General features: G+C 44.7%; 1 protein-coding gene across 3 annotated transcripts in view; it reads left to right on the forward strand.

The window, feature by feature from the left end:
- Positions 1-639: 639 nt before the first annotated feature.
- The window catches only part of LOC136778651 (paired box protein Pax-6-like), a 51793-nt gene continuing 31892 nt past the window's right edge, over positions 640-20540 (forward strand). For all 3 annotated transcript variants that reach the window (XM_066735712.1, XM_066735710.1, XM_066735711.1), the window contains exons 1-4: positions 640-1109; positions 5152-5275; positions 16618-16783; positions 17193-17373. In XM_066735712.1, the coding sequence (XP_066591809.1) occupies positions 5263-5275; positions 16618-16783; positions 17193-17373 (360 nt within the window). In that variant the 5' untranslated portion in view covers positions 640-1109; positions 5152-5262. The remainder of the gene's footprint in view (positions 1110-5151; positions 5276-16617; positions 16784-17192; positions 17374-20540) is intronic.

The following is a 20540-nucleotide window of genomic DNA, read 5'->3' on the forward strand; positions in this document are numbered from 1 at the left end:
TATAACATGTGGATCTACCTGGTCTCTTATTATTTATAGAGATCGCGTTAGTGAGAAGGAGGGTAAATCACCCCCACCCCATTTTCGTGGCGCACTCTGGCGTGCGTATAAGAAGCATGCAAAAGAGGCGAGGCGCGCGTGACTGCTGATAACGTTACCTATGAAATTGGAGTGTGAGCTGAAAAAATACGAAATTATATATAATTGGCTTGATTGCGGTATGACATAGTATTTGCGTATATTATATACTATAATATATAATAATAGGCGTACATACACACACACACACACACACACACACAGGTGTAAAAAAAGAGAGAAATGCATAGAAGTGCAGAAGTAGAAGCAGATTCGTTGTTGGAAAGGGAGTGGAGGGAGCGCGCATGCGTGTTGTAAGGGTTGGAGAGAGAAGGGGTGGTTGGGGGGTTGGTACACAGCACGCGCCCTCCGATGTGCCTTCCGCACGGTTGAGCATCTCCACCATTCAGAATCGATGATGTCACGAAGCGGAGGCAGCAGCATCCCCTCTCTTAAGGTCTATGGTGGGGGTTGGTGTGTACGAGTATGGGGGTTCGGGGGCGGTGCGGGATTGGTCGTTCGAGATCGGCGGAGGCTTTTCAGAGTCTCGACCATCGAAGCTCAACGAGGAGAGTACAGAACGCGAGTCGGTGCGTGCCCGGTGCCAGTCCGTGCGTGTATCCTCGCCTAATAATATCCATTGGCGGAAAAACCACCTCTCGCCTCTTCCCCTACCTACCCCTTGCATAAGTCGAGCAACCGGGAGCACGTGTGCGCGCCACCCTCATTTTCTCGCAAGTGGAAAGCAGCTTTCGGCTCGAGAGGACAGTGCGCGCGCGCGCGCGTGCGAGCGATCATTCGATATAAGATTTTCTATATAGAAATATTGCAGAATTCACACAGTGCGAATGGACGAATTTTCTATGATTTTTCTTTACTGTCAGTGAAGTTTGGATATCTGCCGAGAGGAAAACTGTGACACTACTACGGGCTTGGAGGGGGGAGGGGGAGGTAAAGTTTCAAAGATATTCGAGAGCGAAACATCAACGGGAGGAAGCGGACCGTCGGCCGTCGGCCGTCGGTGAATCTTGGTAAGTCACGTGGTCTGGCCCTTTTTTTCTCTTTCCCTCCCTCTCTCTCTCTCTCTCTCTCTCTCTCTCTCTAGAAGCTTGTAGGGTTTCGGTCGTCGATCTAGCCGCGCAAATGCCTTTTAATCCGTTTTGTCCTAAGCAGATACAAGCTTTCTCGCTTTGCATCTTTCTTTTATTCTCGAGCAAACTATAAACGAACGGTTTTCTTTTTGTTATTCACACTTGGAGTAAGATAGAGAGAGAGAGAGAGAGAGAGAGAGAGAGAGAGAGAGAGAGAAGAAGCGCGTGTATAAATAAATACATAAATAAACTGTAGAAAAATTGTTGAATTTGCCAAGAGGTAGTAGAAAGGAAATGCTATGTTGAAAACACGTATTATCAGAGTTGGTCCGCGCGACGGTTCGTTGGCGAACGGTTGGAGATGAGGAGAATGAGGAGTAAGAAGAGGAGTAGGAGGTACGGCTTGACAAGTATTATACACGCGGATGGTAATAGGTTCCATATCTACGAGCTGTGCCGGCACATTATGCTTTACATTTCCGGGAGAAACAGTGTTAATGGCACTCCGACGCTGTAGTTCCCCGGAGGCATCGTGCAACCCACCCAAACCCTCGTTCACCCCGCGTGCCACCCCCTAAGAACCACTTACGCCATGCACACACTCCTTTACACGCGCCATTATTACCAAGCGAACACGTGTACGCGTCTGCATTAATTAATAATTCAAACTACTATAACAGGTATCCCTGCACCACTCTCATCCTCCCGTACATATTCCTTTTCAGATCTTGCTTTGATTCCGCATTGCGTTTTATCTCAAGATCAATGGAACAAAACGACTCCGTCAAGATTTTCTTTTTTACCTTCTCGTTGTGCTAATTATCAAGGCTCGTGACTCTGCTCGCTCTTGTATATATGCCTACCATTCAACATTCATTTCGCACTTTGATTTGCTTTGTCCAAAGGCGAATAACCATAGACTCATCATCATCATCGTCGTCGTTGTCGTCTCTATTGACATTTAATCCATCTCTTATTTCTTCGCATCAATTTCTTCAATACCATATAGTATCATACATGGGGACACGCTGACTATAGGATGCAGAGTCGTAAGGAAATATTATTTCATATATATAGAAATTTTTTCTTCGAACTCTTATTTCCATTTGTCATCGAAAGCTCAGCACAAAGATCCTAATCGCACATAAAATTGATATCTCTTTGAGTTTTAACTTGGTTCTAGCTCAGGGGCGTCATAAGTGTATAATGAAAATTGGCAGGGTCCTAGAGACGTTCCAAGCGAGGAAAACTACTTTCGTACGCTCTGTCACAACTATATATATACTGGACTACTATCTCCGCGCGCGCTTGCAAAACTTTTCCCAAGTGAAATCCTTCCGCGGCTGAGACTTTCATCCTCGTGAAAAGGAGAAGGATTTCACGCCGAGTGCAGCGAGGATCTTAGCCTGTCTGCAAAGTGTCTGCTGAACTATGTCAAATGATAACACGACTCGGCCAAAAATGCAAAATTTACGGCCAACCAGCAGCAGTATCCAAATCGTTCTTTAAGATTCTCTCGCTTGGGGGTGGGAGGAAGTTTCGACAACTGCGATGAAAGACAGCACACATATACGTACGGTACACGCGAAGATACTGTCGTTTTATCTATTTTCTTTTCTTTTTTCCGTTGTTTGTTTACCCTTTTTGCTTCTGGCGAAGGCGCGCGCGCGCGATACGATAGAGTTCTCGCGGGGAGTTGGCTAAATCGACAGCTCGGCGTCTTGTAAACACAAGCTCGTGAGAGATCCTGTTTGCGCTCAGTCGGGCATAATCCGAGGTAATCCTCTTGCACAATATGCGAGCGCCGTGTATCCCCTACCCTGCATCGACTCCCCGCACCGTCGACGTCGCGTCATCCCCCAACAGCAGCAGCGCCGCACACGGAGAGATTCCGTCCAACTGCGGCACAAAAAAATGCATTGAAAAATGTTTCCAGCAAACTCCCGTAATAAGCACTTACTTAGCACCGTTACCTCCTTTCATTTCACGTTTATCCCTCTTTTCCCTCCATTTTATCTATAATATTGCTATTATTATTATACAAAGTTTCATCCCCCCTCCCCCCTCTTCTCCATTGAACCGATAAAAACGGATTTCCGATATCCTCGAGGAAAGTTTTGCAACCGTTCGTCACTGAATATTTGAGTCGTTGGTTCGTTTTCTTTGGTGGTTTTATTCGAGGCGACGGTATAATATTCTCGAAATTGGTTTGTTTCAATTTTTTAAGCCCCCTACTAATTATCGCACTTAAATCCCGGCGGCGCGATGCCAGGTTTTTCCAGGCTCGAGGAACTCGAGTGGACCTGAAGAGCGAACGCCTCGCGAGTAACTGCGCGCCTGCGGTGCTGTTGGTAGCAGCATCCTTCGAGTCAGGGAGAGCTCCTCGCGATAATTGCGACACTTGAACCTTGCCCGAACCAAACGCGATGAATTCGCGTTGAAAGTGTCACTCGCGATGCGATTTTGCACCCTGATATGTATAGATCTTTTTTTCTTCTCTCATTCCCTCGTTATTGCCTTTTCGTTCTCATGCAACAAACGTAAACGCGAAACTCCTGAAGGTAACGTGTACATTTCGTTAGAAGGAATTATACAGCTATGTATTAACGCACGTACGCACACACACACACACACAAACAGAGTATATTCTACTTAATTCGCGAAAGAGCATGGATGTACAATTTCTTCACCTTCGTAAATATAACACATAAATATTTTTTATCATGATCCTTTCTGAAGGTACTTTCTATTCGGATCGAAAAAAGTTTTGTGCAAAAATTCGTATCTTTTATATTTATGGGAAGATAAATGAATTTTTACGTCCACGCACTTTCTGGATAGAATTAGACGATGAGCTTTATTAATATACATCATTGTCTAAAGTAAAACGTTTTCGCGATATTCTACATACGGATAAAGCCGTAAAATAACTTGAAATCAAAATAGAATTGCGAGAGTTATGAGAAAATCGATCATGTACTTATGTAAAAGTTGGAATGAATAAAATAACACACAAAACGTATTTGAGTTTAACCATTTATTGCAAAACACCTCGTTTCTCAAACTCGTACAAAAGAGTGAAAGCTAGATACCCTTCCATCGGTCATCTGGGATCATCGATCGATAGACCCCTCCCTTGACAAGCCGTTTTCCACCACCGTCGTGTTCATATGTGCAGCGGCCTATATATGTATATATAGAGAGTCCCATTTTTCCAACATAAAAATTAAATTAGTTTTAATCTACACACACACGCACACACATATGATAATGCTGTGTGCGTGCGTACGTATTACGTAGTTTGTTTGTATAACCTAAAAAAATTTGTCTGATATAAGTGTTGTGGCGCGGATGCAAACTTGTGGCGTATATGTATAATTATCTCTCTATATATATACTATATGTTACAAAGAATAGGAAAATTATATGATTGACGTACGGGCGGAATAAATTATGATAAGGAGGTAGGCGGTGACTCTTCGTTGTTGGTTGGAGTCGTATGAAAACTTTTTATTTTGATTCGTATCAATCGGTTTAGGTAAGAATTGCGTAACGAGCCGAGCTCTCTACGTTGGCAAGGTAATTCCTCTCGTACATACGTTGTGGTAGGATAGTGATGAACGAAATAAAAACGATTATTGGAACGATCGGTAGCTTTGCGGTTGGGCCGGGAAGGGGGGAGGCAGGCTAGGCTGGCTTTATTTGTCTCCGGCCAAGGCGATTTCGACTACGACACTTGCACGGGGATATGTAAATGCCGTGTGTGTCGGCATTTACACAGGTGTCCCTTTTTCGCGCTTCTTTTTCTTCTTCTTTTTCGAAATACCCGAAGAAATCTTGCCAGTTGGCCGGAGACTCTAGCCACGAGGAGTTCCGAATCAACAATAATTTCCCTTTTTCGGACGCGTGACATTTGGTAAGTAGCAGTGAAACGATTGCTCTCTCGCGCGCTAAAGAAACTCGAAATTGGTTTGTGTTGCAGAGACCGGAAGTGTAGAAAAGCCCGAAGATTCTGCCTTCGCAACAGCTCGGCGCTGCGGTCGCTCCATGGCCGGGCGCCACCGGCCTCCTAGCCTCCGTCACCGCTGACGATATGGCACACAAAGGTAAGATTATAAAAATTCATCCAATAATTTCCATTTGCTATAAATAACGAATATTTTTTTGTCGTGTAAGAATAAAATGATTTTGGGTTAATTGATGCGATTTGTTAGTGAAAGAGGAGAGGAGGGGAAATGTATGATGCACCAAGTCAGTGTTTGAGAGAGAGAGAGAGAGAGAGAGAGAGAGAGAGAGAGTGTTGGAAGGCGTAAGAGAATGGAAATCAATACGTGAAGTGAGCAGCAGCAGTAGCAGCAGCAGGAGGAGGTGGAGAAGGAGGAACAGAAGCTTTAGAAAGCCTTGAGACGTCGTCTGCTCATCCTCTCCCGAGTCCCTCGTGTTAAGAGAGCCATCCTGGAAGAGGGGTTGGGTGACCAAAAGCTCTCGTGATAAGAGAGAGAGAGAGAGAGAGAGAGAACTTACCATTGAGGACTAATGGGGTTAAACGCCTTAGCCATCAACTCAACTTTTCTCTCTCTCTCTCTCTCTATCCCTCATTATCCAACCCAACTCTCTACCACTTCTCGGACGTTTCCATTCCGAATGCGAAAATGCTGAATTTTCGCAACGGTCCAGTACCATATTCTCCAAATTGTCATTGACGAATTAAAATCTATATAGAAAAATAATGCAGCATTAAGATAATAGAGATTTGAATTTTGATCCGGGTCAACGGTGATAAGTTAATTGAAAAGGTTTACGATAGACGTTCAGTTTTATGCTCCATTCGCTCACGACACTATACTATATCGAAAGACCCGCTACTCTTATAAACAACATATACACAATGAGCTCTGTGCACGAATACAATTATATAATAAATTCTCGCTGCGTTTATATTTGAGAATTAGCAATGGTATCCGAATGATTAAGATTTCGTACGTCAAAAGCAGTGTTGTGAATAAGAAAGGAAAGAAAGGATTTTCCCGTGCACGGATCCTTTGAGAGACGGGAATGCTTGAAAGGCTGAGAAGCTGCGAGTAGTTGCAGGAAGACGCAAATATCGCGGTGGATTGTGTAGGGTGTAGAGAAAAGTGGTAGGGGGGGGGGGGGGGGTGAACCGAGTCTCGCGGTGCTCGAATGGCAGAAGCTCGTTTGTTCTCCTCGCGAGACACCGGAAACGCGATTTGTACGTTCGATCGATCAAAACCCTCGGATCGCGTCCTGCGTTGCTGTGGCTGAGCCCCGCGGTATGTTGGTGATAGATGCAGGATCTCCATGGATTCGATGAGCTAACGCCAACTTAACGCTACACACCTCACTGAGCCGCACTCGGTCAGATAACTCAGCTGAATTTTCGAGCGTCCTCCTCGCTTCCTGTGCTACGAACGATCGCCGACATTTATTCACTTGTGGATTCGAGGGATTCCATGCGAAGCCGCTCCACTCATATTTCTCGCTATACATAATAATACGTATCTTTGCAATGAACGATGAAATTGCTTTTCGTACACCACGGCCCGAGCCGTGAGTTTCCAATTACCAAACATTTTCAGGGAGTCATGAATTTGTTGGGCGTTGTGGGAATAAATTCAGGCAGAAAAGCGAGAATGGCGAGAGGAGGGTGCAGGCTTGCCGGGAGTTTGGCAAATCGTTCGACCTTCGCTTCACACCACGAAGAGTCCTGTCAGCACGACGACGACGACGACGACGACGACGGCAATGACGGCGACGTGGAGAGCTACGTACGTACAAGAAGAGGAGGAAGAAAAATCTCTGAGACAGACTGTGTGGAAAAGCAAAAGAGGAAGTTCGTATAGTAGGATGGGTTGAGGGCAAGGGGGAAGGGGGAGAGGGGCTGGAGCATTGATCGTTTCTGAATTCCGAGCCCCTGGCGTTTCCTCCAGCAACCCTCGACTCGATTCTGGCTATACTCCTGCAGGAGAGGGAGGGGGTCGCGCAAAGTAGACAAGATTCTCTTCGCTCCTTGAAAAAATTCTCAACTCACGCTTCTATAGTGTCCCTTTGAGGGTGTGCATGTAGCATTTAGTGCAGGCTAATTACCATTGCTCGTAAAAACGAGGAAGAGGGTAAGGGGGGGGGGGGGGGGTAAGAAGGTTTCTCGAGGAACAAGTGTACTCAACGATCTCTTTGCGGCATCCGCTTTCTCCTTTTCAGTTCCACTCGATCTTTTGGCCCTTTCCCTTCGCAGACCCGCTCGTTAATTGCTTTTTCGTCACCTCCTCGCGAGGGGACTCTATATAAGTACTATATATATATATATATATACTTTATATTAAATATATATATTTATATAGGATCAGGCTGTGACCGAATAAAAGCCAGGATATTATTAATCTTTGGCACGGTTATTTTATATCATAATAGTGTTTTTTGCTGCTCGCGCGGAACGTCTGGCAATGCAGTCGTGGTAGTGCTGGGTGCGTCAAATGCAGCGAAGCGAAGAGAGTTTCCAGTAAAAACGGGAGATGACAGGTCGAGGCTCCTCTGCAGTTTCCAGCAGAACACCAGAAGACACACCACGCTCGTACGAGATATCTCGATGAATGACCCAAGTGAGTCCTGGCGAGTCTCGAAGGAGACCAGGCGGAAGGAAAGTGGTCCGTGTCCGACCGTGTTCGAGATGCAAACCTGCCCCATCCCACAGTAACGATCTTTTTTCTCCACTGGAATTATTTATAAACTCTATTCGATATTTTCGAGAAAATTAATCAACGAAGCAACGAACAATCATGCGTATTTGTCCAATCACTTTTAATCATGTTGATATACATATATATATATATATATAAACTGCAAATATTTTTCTACCAGCGACCTCGAAGGCGAGTTTCATGAAAATAGCGCAGGCCAAGGCTGCACCTGCCACGTCCGCAAAGACGACGAGCAAATATTGAAAAGAGCCAAATTAGTCTCATATTTTCATTTATAAATTTTATCTACAGATGTTACCGCAATTAACCTACATACGAGCATGCCCCTTATCTCCGTCTTCCATCTCTACTTTCTCTCTCATTCTGTTTTTATTTATCTAGTCTTATTTATTTCAAGCGAGGCTGCTAATACCAGCTAAACGATGCATTTCGATATTTCGTTATACCATGTACGAGATCCATCAAGCATTTAATATCTACGGAATAGAAATCTTTATCAAGAGAATCCCTCCTTCTTGATAGAAGCAACAAGGATCACGATGCCCGCGTTCTTTTCGACTGAATTTTTTATTATTATCATTATTATTATTTCCTAAATTCAAAGGATCGTAAAGAAATCAATGTGGCGTGTATCCCGAGTCGCCGAAGAATTTCTAGGCGAGCGATCAGCACACGTGAGATTAGCGAGAAATCCCTGTTGTGAAATTGGCGTAAACGGACGGACTCGGAAAGATATGGCAGTGCTCCAAAATCGGACCTGGCTTCGAACCTGAATAAAACGTCACCTCGCGCGGAAATCCAGAATATATTTCACGAGAGTTACAAATTGATACTCGCAGCGATCCGTCTGAGAAATTCTTACATCTGGCAAATATCTCGCAAACTAGTTACACGTACAGTTGTAGTAGAATTCCGTTAAAATTGGACGCCGCTTTTCTTCCGGTTGTTGTTTCTCTCTTTGTTTTCACTGCCAGCGCAAAACCCTTTCCATTTCCTGGTGAGAACAGTCATCTTCTTGATACTGCAGGCACCTCGAGCCATTTTTCACAACGGCTCGGCTGACTCGGACAAAAAACTCGTGACGTAGAACAGGCGCGCGCGCTTCTGCGACGACGGGGGAAGCGAGTAGCGGCACGAGGGGGTGTGAGGGTGAAAAGCAGCGACGACGACGACGACGCCGGGCGTCGGTGGCGTCGCTTTTGTCCCGGACGTATTAATCGTGCCGACGCGAACAAGAGAAAATTAAAACACACTTTGATGATTATTCCTCCCAGTTGAAAACCGACCTCGACTCCTCACGGCCGGCGCGCGCACAGTACACGTGAACGTACGACGCACAGGCGTAATCTCGTCGCCGAAAAATCCCTGCGAGAATCTCCATCGAAATTTCCGAATTAATCGTAATAGCGGCAACTTTTGTGAAATTCTCCACAGCTGGGTGAATTTCCGTTGTCATGGCGAAATGACAATGGCGAGAGACATGTGTTCGTTGGTAATCCTTGGCAGAAACGATGTAGGAAAGGAAGAATTTATTTTCTAGCTGGAGGAGAAGAAAAGGGGGAGGGAAAAAACAGGGAAATTCGTCGAGGCTTAATCGCGATCGGTTAGAGGGAGGTTCGTATATATAGGGTGTATGTAGTGATTTTTCAGGCAGGAGGGGTAGTTTTTCGGTTATTGCGAAAAACGGAGGTTGGTCCGCTGTTGGGGTGGGGGTAGGGGAACGGGAGCAGGAAACGCGAGCGAGAGGAGCCCTTAGCGACTGCCGAGCACAATCGCACAAGGTGCACAATGACAACGCCTCATTGTCGTGGTTGCGAGGGCCCCGTTCCCATGGGACTTGTGCCCACGAGGGTTTTCATATAATTAAACTTCGTATCGGAATGATCAGCTGTGGGAATTCCTTCAATCCCTTATCCCTTTACCTTCTTGTTTGACGACTCAAAAATCAATGACGTCACGAATGACGTAAAATTTAATATTAAGGTACGATCGTCCTTGTACATATATATACCCGTGCAGTGGAACAACGATTTCGAAAGATTTGGAATTCGCCTATCGTGGTAATTGTACGTAAGGCGAGAATATATATATATATATATATATAAATATATATGTCATTTGAAAAATAATAAAAAGGGAGTAGTGGATGGAGGAGGGGGGTGGTGGTGGTGGAGGTGCACTGCTTGGTATCCGTTTTCCATGGAGGCAAGAAGCTTATGGGGCTTGAATGAAAGACCGCAGTCCACGGAGTGGTACATACAATGAGAAACCGATGTAATCTCCGGAAACGTTTAGGGGAAAATTGGGTCGACAGTTGCTGTGGTACCCACGGGTACATCCACCGGCCATCCTTATCCCTCGCGCTATTTGTCAAAACATTTATTTAGCAAGACGCCTCTCTCTTTCTCTCTTTTATACCAGATCGTTTACATTTGTTTTCCCTCCTTTCGACTCTTTCATCTATGCGTCAGCCCAAAAATTGATTTAAAGCCGGCAGGATTAAACAATGCATTTTTTTTCTCTACGTGTTGTTCCTATACAAGGAATATGAGTCAAGGAAAATCTCGACATTTTTTTTTATTTTCAAGGGACGGGCGAGGTCCCGCGGCAATGTCGTTGAACTGAAAAGGAGCGGTTAGTGAAATGGGGAAAAGCGTTTATAGCGGAAATCGCTATTCGTGCCGAATTATTCGCGATTTGCTTAAAGGGAGAGAAGAGAAAAGTCTGGAGAAAGGGAAGCTGGAAAATGCGTGAGAGATCGTTAGCCGCGCTTAGTCGTGTCGCGATAATGACGTCATTTGGCGAAACGCGAACTTTCATTTGATTTTTCGAAAGGTTCGTTTGTGCAGCCGTTCGCCTCGTCAAGTTTCCACTACCCCCTTCCAGGGTCCCTTCGTCGATCCAGGCCTCTTCACCCCGCAAGCGACACCCACTCTTTTAGCTGCTTCGCTTAAACGGTCGCGTTTTGCTCTGGTAAAGACCTTTTTTGTCGCTCTCTCTCTCTCTCCTTACCTGAAAGAACTCTCGAGTGGTCTTCCACTCGAGAAACGTCCTCTCGCACAATAATAACGATTCCACCCGCACACCTGCTTCCCAAAACCATCATCATCATCATCATCGTCATCAACATCCCCACCCCTGCGTTTCATCTTTTCTTTCTCGAAATCTCTTAAACACTTTCTCACATTCTCACGCGCTTCCCTCTTCGTTCAACTGATTAATTACTTTGTCCTTGAACAGTAATTTTAATTACCAGAATGACTATATATATAAAAAGGAGAGGGGAGAGATTTTGTAATAAGAATCGAGTGGTTACTTGGGCAGTTTGACAATGTTTGGTAAGGAGATGAGGATCGGGCTTCCTGACAGTATAGGGCTGCTCTTCCGGGTCGAATTATCCAATTACCTGGAGGGCAACCTGTGCTGGTTAGGTGCTCCAGTAGCGCGGCCCTGGCCCAAAGCGGTCCGGACAAAGAGCTCGTAAACGCGTTATTCCACGCCAACGAATCTGTCAGAGCCGCTCGCCTCGGCCCGAGCAACGCTACGCCACGCCACGCCACACCACGCCACGCCACTTCTAACACAGCTCCGGCCAGAAGCAAGACTCGATAGCCCATGCCTAACTTCGGACTATCATTGTTAATTATACTGTACTAAAATCGAAATAAATATCCACAAAATACGCGTAGGATTGAATTTAGGGAGCTTTAAACAAAAAAAACACAAATTGTCTAAAGAATGGCCAATAGTTTATTTGTGCACGAAGGCGATCTTTATGAGAAAATGATAAAGAAGTATATTAAAACCGGTTTGTGTGTGCCTACATACCACTGGCATGTAATATTATTAAAGAAAGATTTCATTCATGAGCCAATTAGGTGCATAGGGATGATTCTCATAAGAGTGATGATTTATCATTTGGTAAGAACGGTCGGCAAACTATCGAAGAGGATCCAGCGAGCGAGATGCCACTTGGAAAAGTGGCAATACCGAGGGTAGAAAAGCATCTGTCGCGATTGTACAAAACGTCGAATCGAGTTGTCAATGGATGGCCATTAATAACGCTAATAACTGTCGGGAGCATAGTACACGTTTTTGGGAAAAGGTGGAAAGGAGAAAAAGTTGTTGCTGAGAGGAAGGGGGGGGGGGTTGTTCGTGGGTCAAAGGGAGATTGGCTACAAACAGCGGCACAACAAATACTCGAGTGCTCATTGTGAGCCCTCAGGACACTCGTAGACTTTGCCGACACTGTTGACGAGGTGCCACAGGGAGGGGATTGAAGGGTACTTTTCAACCCGAGAAGAAGGAGAAAGAGAGAGAGAGAGAGAGAGAGAGGGAGATCCTCATTTTGAAAACATGTCCGCAACAATGAGGCCATTATGACGATCTGTCGTTATTCATCTTTCTTATACTCGAAATGCCTCGGTGCTCTACCCTACTCCTCCCTCTTTTCCTCAATTCAGCATTTTCTCGTTTTCCCTCCACTTGCTTCTGTTAATTTTACCTCAGTTTCCCAGAAACAGCCTCGTGCACTCTTACTCGTGCAAATGAAAGATTTTTAATTTCATTAGACTCATATCTCTGTTCGTGGCGTGGGGATATAGTCGCGATATCTGCTGCCACTGTTATTGTTAATGGTGATGGTAGCGAGGGTGAGGGGGTGCGCATCGTTGTCCCTGGCATTCATTCTTACCTGGCGGCTGACGGTCACTTTGGTACCCTCGTCACTTTTCGGCGTCTCAATAAGCCAGGCGGAGCCAGCTTTTTTTCGACGAATTTCAAGCGGAAAATGTGAGACGCCAGCCATTTCGCGCATGTTTCCCGGCTGCCTGCCTTCCCGGTGAATCTCGAAGCAACTTGTTCTCCGAACCTTCGGCATCTGGCCGATCTCATAAATTATACTGTACACAGTCCGCAACACTCTATTGCTCAGGAGGAGTTCATCTCGACCATTATCTCCGCCACTTCTCAATTCTCAATTCCCGAATTCTCCCTGCCACCGACGATCTCTCGGAGCTTTTGCACGGTGATTCATTGTGAATTCGTAGACTGATTGTCGTCACTTAACAAATATAGCTGAATAGAAAGGAACGTCCTGATTTATTTCCATACTACAGGACACAGAGGAACGACTCATCCAGCTTCTGATTCTCTCCAGACGACGCTCGATGGAAGAACGATTATTTATATTAAAGAGATCGAGCATCCGATATAAATTAGATTATAATTAAGCAATTTCTATTGGATCAACGACGTGCTATTTAATTTATTTTTTCTCGTCGTTCTATAGCCAAGGTATACAAGAGCATATTAGTAGGTACATACGTGTAGAGTATTTGGGGAGTAAAGATATACGTATAGAGTGCAAGAGAGAGAGAGAGAGAGAGAGAGAAAGAGAATATCGAAGGGGTGAGTTCTCAAGTGGGCATTCTGCGAGTCTGTTTTGATATTGTAGCGTTTGTATTAAATATCGGTCGGTCCTTGGCCCCCCATTTCGACCGTTTATTAGGACTTCATTAGGCACCCCTTCGTCTCTTCCAGTGGGGCACCCTTTTCTGCTATTAGCTCGCAGAAAAGCCGGTCACGCGTTCCCATAAATCCCCCCGTAAAAACTTCTCGCCTCGATATAATATCGCAAAAAAAAACATGCTGCCTGTCGTATAATTTCGTGTAAATCGATGATTGGAGCAAATAAGCAATTGTGAGAGTCCAGCATGGTGGCGTTGTTTATATAGATAAATAGATATAAGGGTGAGATTATATAGGGTGGCAGTGGTGCGAAGGTTTAATTTTTTCGTGGGTATTCTGGAAGACGAGCGCGAAGAAGAACTTCCGACAGCAACAAAGATGGCAGAGGGGGGATGCACGGGCCGATAGAAAAAGGGGAAGCTCGTTTTACAAACGAGCGACAGAGCTCCGCTGACGCGATGCCTCAGACGGTACATTCATCATCTTCAGCCCACCCCCTACATACACTCTTTCGCCACCAGCACCGTTTTCAATCTCTCCCTCTTTTTCCTCCTTCAAAACTCATCCCCTGCTACTTTTCGTTCTTCAACTACCCCTCCCCTTGGCACCCCGTACCAACCCCTTCGCCTAATCGATTAGCACGCACGAACAGATTACCCGGAATTTCACTTCTTCCTTTTATCTAGCGGACTTTTATACCTCCCAACGCATCAAGCCAGTTTCTTAATTATCCTTCATTGAGGAATTTAACCTAGTGTGAAATTCGAGGATGAACTTGGTTTACTTCGCTAAAGGATTACATAATGTACCTCGTAGGTAATACGTTTACTTTATCTTTCTCTCTCTTTATATATATATATATATATCTTCCAGTAAATGATCAAAATTGCTCGCAAACAATAATCAAACGACACTGCAGGTAGTTTACTACATATATATATATATATATAGGATCGATGGACGGATCGATGAAATTAAACGGTCGTAGCTTTTGCAGGGAAAGTTCCGTTTTAGCGGCAGCCTTAAATCCAAAGAGGGTAGACGTCTGAAGTTGCAGCGGAGGTCGACGTAATACGCTCGAGTTCACAATGGGCACGCGGGGAAACTATCGTTCCGGAGACTCGCGTTATTTGCACGAGTTATTATCGCTCGTTACGAAGCGGTATTCACACTGCGACAATTTGCTCTTTCAACCCCGCTTATAGGAGAGAACAATCCTCTAACGCGGAGCTACCCTTCGAGTTGTCCTTCGCGCGGTACCTTTTAGCTTTTCTTCCCCACCGCGGCTATCCGATTTTATCCGAAAACCAGTCGTCTCGATCCGACGAAATATAAATATACCTATATAGTTTACTCTTTTCCCATTTCTTAAAATATTAAAGGGATAGCTTACTTTCATTTTTCCTGTAGCTGTGCGTTAATTTATACTGACTTAAACTGCTGGCCCTCCTGTATATATATATATAGCTGTTATTTGTTCAACCGCTTCAGCGAGGCTCTCACTTGGTTACTTCCTGAACTTGCCTTTTCCTAAAAGAGGGAGGACAATTCTGTATACATATACAATAAAGCCTGACACTGTATATATATTATTATTTCGTTAGTTTACAGAAAAACTAGTCCTGCCAGTGCTCGTTTAATTAAAGCTCTTCTCCAAGCTTATTACTCCTTAATGAAATCTTCTTTTCCGTGATAATTAAGCTTATTCCTATTGTAAATATTTTGTTTATTTCGTGTTCTAATACGGGTAATAATAAGGTGGTAGTAATTTTTTCGAGACTTTGAAAATTAATGAGGTTTATATCGGTATATGTGCATGTATATTTTTACATATATATATATATATATATATAGTCAAGTACTTATTCGTGAAAAGGAAATTCGTGATTTGGTTGTTCACGCGGTGTGCGGAAAATCTGTGTAAGGGGGGGGGGGAGGCAATGTTAAAACGCCAAGGACAGACAAGCATTGGGGAAGGAGGGGAAAGCTCGATTTAGAAAATTTCTCTCGAAGCTAATTCGGCTGGCAACGGGAGAGTTATAAGGGAGATTTACGAGCGTGCGCGATCGACTAAAGGGGCTCACGCTCGATTGACTTCCGAAAATGACGAGCATCGCACGCTCGCGCTACCAGATGCAACCGATTTCTCGCGTGCCACCTCGAAACTCCTGCTACACCGATCCTCCATACAAAACACTCAAAAACCTCACAAATCATCCCTCTACTTTAGCAGACGAGCACCCCTCGATTCTAAACGAAAAAATCACATTCTTATACGAATTTTTCTTCCATTTCTCAATTCTCTTGATTTTCAGGGTACAACAGTACAATATTAGCTTGTTGAGATACTTTGGAGAAATATCACTGCTTTGGGTATTTAGTGGATTTGGCGTTGGAGTGTTTGACGAGCTCCACCCCCTAAAAACGGGGCGTGGCGGGGATGAAACTGGAGGGCTGCTTAGCTGCTGGATAAAAAGACGTCTTGAGGGTTCCGTGAACGTGCGTGGAACACGAGGACTCTGTCTCCTCACTCTCTTACTCTCTTGGAACTTGTCATTGGCACAATGAGCCAAAAGTTATCTACGATAGGATTTGCTGACGTTATAAGGTCTACCTTCTCTTCCCTCCCCTCTCCCTCTCACTCTCTGACCCTGTTCACTCGACGAAAGAGAGGGGGGATGAACCACCCCCTCTTACTGCTTGGAAAAAAAAGGTCCTTTTTTCCCAGGCACCTTTTCTCCTGGTCCCTGACAAAAATACATGATCTATGACCAGGATCTGTGAATCTCACTTTTTTGTGCAATCTATTGTTCAACAAAAACTAACCTGCAATGTATATATTCTTTATATGTATAACACACACATATGTGTATATATCAGGGTGATCTTTAAAAAATACGTTTTCTCCTGAAGCAACTACATAACAATTTTGCTTGAAATATATTTACAAATTTATGTCTTATATTAAAAAAAATGTACGAAATCTTATATAAGCAAAATTTCTTGAAGGACACAGTTTGACAGCTATGAGACACGTGCACTATTGATTTTTCATCCTAATAATTTAATCGGTCTATTTTCTCTTCAAATGGTAATGTCTCATGACATATTCCATTGAAAATTAATATTTTAACGATCACCTTGGTATACATTCGGTAAAATATATAATTTTCAATGTGACGTCCTTGACGATTGCTCCCGTTATTATCAAATGTCGTAAGAGATAAATATTAGTACAATTGACTGATTCGTTTGTTTTACAGGTCATAGCGGGGTGAACCAACTGGGAGGTGTGTTCGTCGGTGGAAGGCCGCTCCCGGATTCGACGAGGCAAAAAATTGTCGAACTGGCGCACTCTGGTGCGAGGCCCTGCGATATCTCCAGGATCCTGCAGGTCAGCAACGGCTGCGTGTCGAAAATTCTCGGCAGGTTGGTTGAAATATTGCTCGCACTCTCGACCTCATTGCGGCCGTCGCTCTATATATAACTATACAGTTTCTCGAGGGCAGCCTCAGTGTTAGGAATCTAAGAAATGGGAAGGACTAAACTGAAAGAGAGAAGGACATTTGTGGCACGCCGCAAGAATCCAAGCAATCTCTTTATCATTTGGCACACCCTTGAAACATTCCTTTGCTCGCCACGTAATAATATATACTGTCTCTAGTTTAGCAACGAAGATTAAATTATTGTAAGCTATATATATATATGTATGTATGTAGCTGTAAGATTGCGTTCTAACGCATTTTTAGTCATTAAGCTGATTTTCCTTGGCTTCGTTTAATTAGCCATATAGAAAGATACACTTGCTAAATTGTACCGCAAATTATTATTGTTGCAGGTACTATGAGACCGGATCCATTAGGCCCAGGGCCATCGGTGGTAGCAAGCCACGAGTGGCCACGGCGGAAGTTGTCAGTAAAATTTCCCTCTACAAGAGCGAGTGTCCTTCCATCTTCGCTTGGGAAATTAGGGACCGCCTCCTGCAAGAGGGTGTCTGCACCAATGACAACATTCCCAGCGTAAGTTCGCAAACACTATATACTTTACAACGTTAAAATATGTTTATTAGTATAATTTTACAAAAACGCATCGACAATTTCTTTCATTCCCACGATAAACGATCGTGCATAATTTCAAATGCGTCAATCGTGTCAGAAAGTGACGCAGGAGTCTTCCAACGTTTAATTATGCGCGGTGCTGCGATTTTTTTTTGTCTTTTGCAATAAGCCAGAGATGTGGAGGGGGGGGGGGGGAGGGAGATGCTGTGTAAGGCTTTGTCCGCTCACGCAAAACAGACCAGCATTTACGCAGATAGCGTCGTATTAGGAGCGTCGTGAAGGGGTGGGTTGCGAAAATAGGGTGAAAACAGGGTTTTCCCGCCAACTGATGCGAGCGAGCTGTGACGCAAATGGACCATTTCATTTGCAGGCAGGAAGCCTGGAATTTTCTAAGACGCGCGTCGTCTTTTCTGCGATTAACTAGAAATTCTCGCTGCATATATATATATATATATATATATATATTAGAGCGAGAAGTTGGACTTTTTTATTGGGAACACGACAAAAGGCGAGAAGAGATATATGCGTATAGGGAGGGTTGGAGCTGCGATCGCGAGTGATATCGCTGCATGGATCCGTCATCGCGGCACGGGAGAGCGAAGAAGCAGGCCTTTGACATTTTTTCTCACGTCGTCGCGGCGTCGATAGAAGAATGCTGGGCCTTTTTTGTGGAGGGTGGCGAGTACACCTCGGAGCCATTACTCCGAGAGGGTAAATCGTGGATGGCAAAGGGAGGGAAGGGAAAGGATGGGGTTGGGGGTGGGGGGTGGTGGCGTCGGGGACGCGGGTGAGAGAAAAAGGAAAGGAAAAGAGAATTTAGCGACCCTCTTTCGCTTTTTACCCTAAGCAAGTCGAGAGCCCCTTAGCCACCGTTTATTGGACGCATGCAAATATCCATGGCAACCGTCCGCGCGAGAAGCCAGACCCCTCCTCGCGCACCTCCAGCCAGCCTACGTTTCGCGAACTTGAACGCGGAGACAGCGTCGCAGGGAGATATCGGTCCTCTGTTAAAAAAAAAAAAAAAAAAAAAAAGGATAAGCGAGGGACCGCGTGAGAGCCGTCTTGGAATTTCCTTTTGATCCCCATACGTTACTCCCTCCTCCTACCATCTTCCTTTCCTCTCCCATCTAGCTATTTCTTAATTAAATCTCCCACCCCCACCCTCTCATCCTCCCCCTGCATCCCTTTCTCATTACGAAATGATTAATCGCGAATCAGTTACTATTAAATTTAATAAATAAGTGGCACTGCAACAGCTTGACGAAGAACTATCGTGTATGTGTGTGTGTGTGTGTATACGAGGAAGAGAGAGAGAGAGAGAGATGACTGGAAGAAAAGTTGGAAAAGCATTTATTTCCTAGCGCAGTTTTCCGCCATCTCGTTTTCCTCGAGGGCTCCGCCCCGCCGCCGCCAACGCAATAATTCTCGAACGAACTGTACGTAATGGAATATTACACGGGCCATTAAAGAAACGTTAATCTTGGCCACAACAAGTTCAGAAGCTCGCAGGATGCTCAAACGTGGTCGGGATTATACGCCGCCCGTTGCTTGCCGGCGTGCCAGCTGATCCTTCTTTGCTAGCTGCTCGCCTCTTGTTTGCTTTTACTCGCTCTCCTACAATTTCTCTCTTTACTTCTGCCTCTCTCCGTACCAACTTTGATCCTTTATCGACCTTCGACCACTCTGCAAGAACGCGCCACTGCAACCCCGGAATTCCATAGTAAATAAAATCCAATTGTTTCTTGCATTTCCATTGAAAAAAGGAAAACTGTTAATACAATCATCGCGACAGGTGAGCTCGAATAAAAATTATTTGGAGATTTTGTGGAAAACTTGCTAGCTGGTCGTGCCTTGCACAATTCTCGCCTCTTGCCTGCTTTTACTCGCTCTCCTCCGATTTCTCTCTTGACTTCCGGTCTCTTCGCACCAGTTTTCATGCTTTATCGACCTTTGGGTACTCTGCAAGGACACAGCACTAGAGCTCCAGAATTCTCTAGTAAATAAAATTCAATAGTCTCTCGCTTTTCTATGAAAAAAGAAACACTAAATGTATTTATCACTCATATTGTAATAATTTATCTCGATAATCGTGTAGGTTAAATATTATTCGGTGAATTGAAAGAAATCAAAGTCAAGCTTGTTTTGGGGAAAATGAAGAGTATTATATATATATATATATATAAAGAAGCTTTGATAGCGAGGTAAGTAACTCATGGCGAATTGGATCGGAGAGAATTTACCTGCAATGTTCTCCGGCTTGTCTCGGTCGTGTGTAACCTTGGCGAATGAAGATGAAGAACGGAGGAGCACAAAGAAGCACGGGGCTGTATGCTGCGCTGTGAGGAGGGGGGAAGGGGTCTGAGGTATTCCGGCCAAGTCCTGGTGATTGGGGGAAATTTCATTATTCTCAGACATTACCCCCGTTATTGTAATGCCATCAAATTGGATACGCTCCGTACACTCCGGCAACTCTGGAGTTTCGTCCGGAATATCCCGAAGCTTCCTGCTCTTCCCCCCAGCTCCTCTTCTCGTTCCACAATCTTGGAATCTTTCACCTCGCGAAAAGCTCCACCTATATAACACAAGCACGCACGAATGCTCCACCTGCACCGTTTATAACATTAAATAATTTACGCCTTTATAGCGCAATCTCAACTTTTACCTCGTTCCCCCTGAAAGAGAAAAGAATACGACATATACCTATATATATATATATAAGTCGAAGAAAATAAATGGGACAGCAATATGAAGTCGCGATAAGACTATAAATCGAGAGTGGAAATATTGAGAGAGCGCAGCAGTGAGTTTGGATGGAGAGGGAGGAGAGAGGATTTCACGGGGTTCGGACTCCTCTCCAGGGTGGTTTGGAGAATCGTCGGGGCAATGGCGTGAGAAACTGGAAAAGCCCACACGCCAGCCAGACGGACTCTGTGTGGTGTGGAGAGACGAATTCGAAATGTCTTTGGCCATCCGTTGGCTGGCCGTCTACGCGACGCACATGACGACTACGAGAACGGAATCCGTTTCGGTCCCCGCCGGATTTGAATCTGGCACCCGGCGTGGCAGACGCGTTATTGGTTTACTCGCACCACTGCTCCCTGCTCGGATACCGACAGTGGCTCTCAATT

Source organism: Prorops nasuta, unplaced genomic scaffold, assembly GCF_024137725.1.
Source record: "Prorops nasuta isolate Cenicafe-Biocafe unplaced genomic scaffold, Cenicafe_Pnas_1.2 PNAS00014, whole genome shotgun sequence".
Lineage (NCBI taxonomy): Eukaryota > Metazoa > Arthropoda > Insecta > Hymenoptera > Bethylidae > Prorops > Prorops nasuta.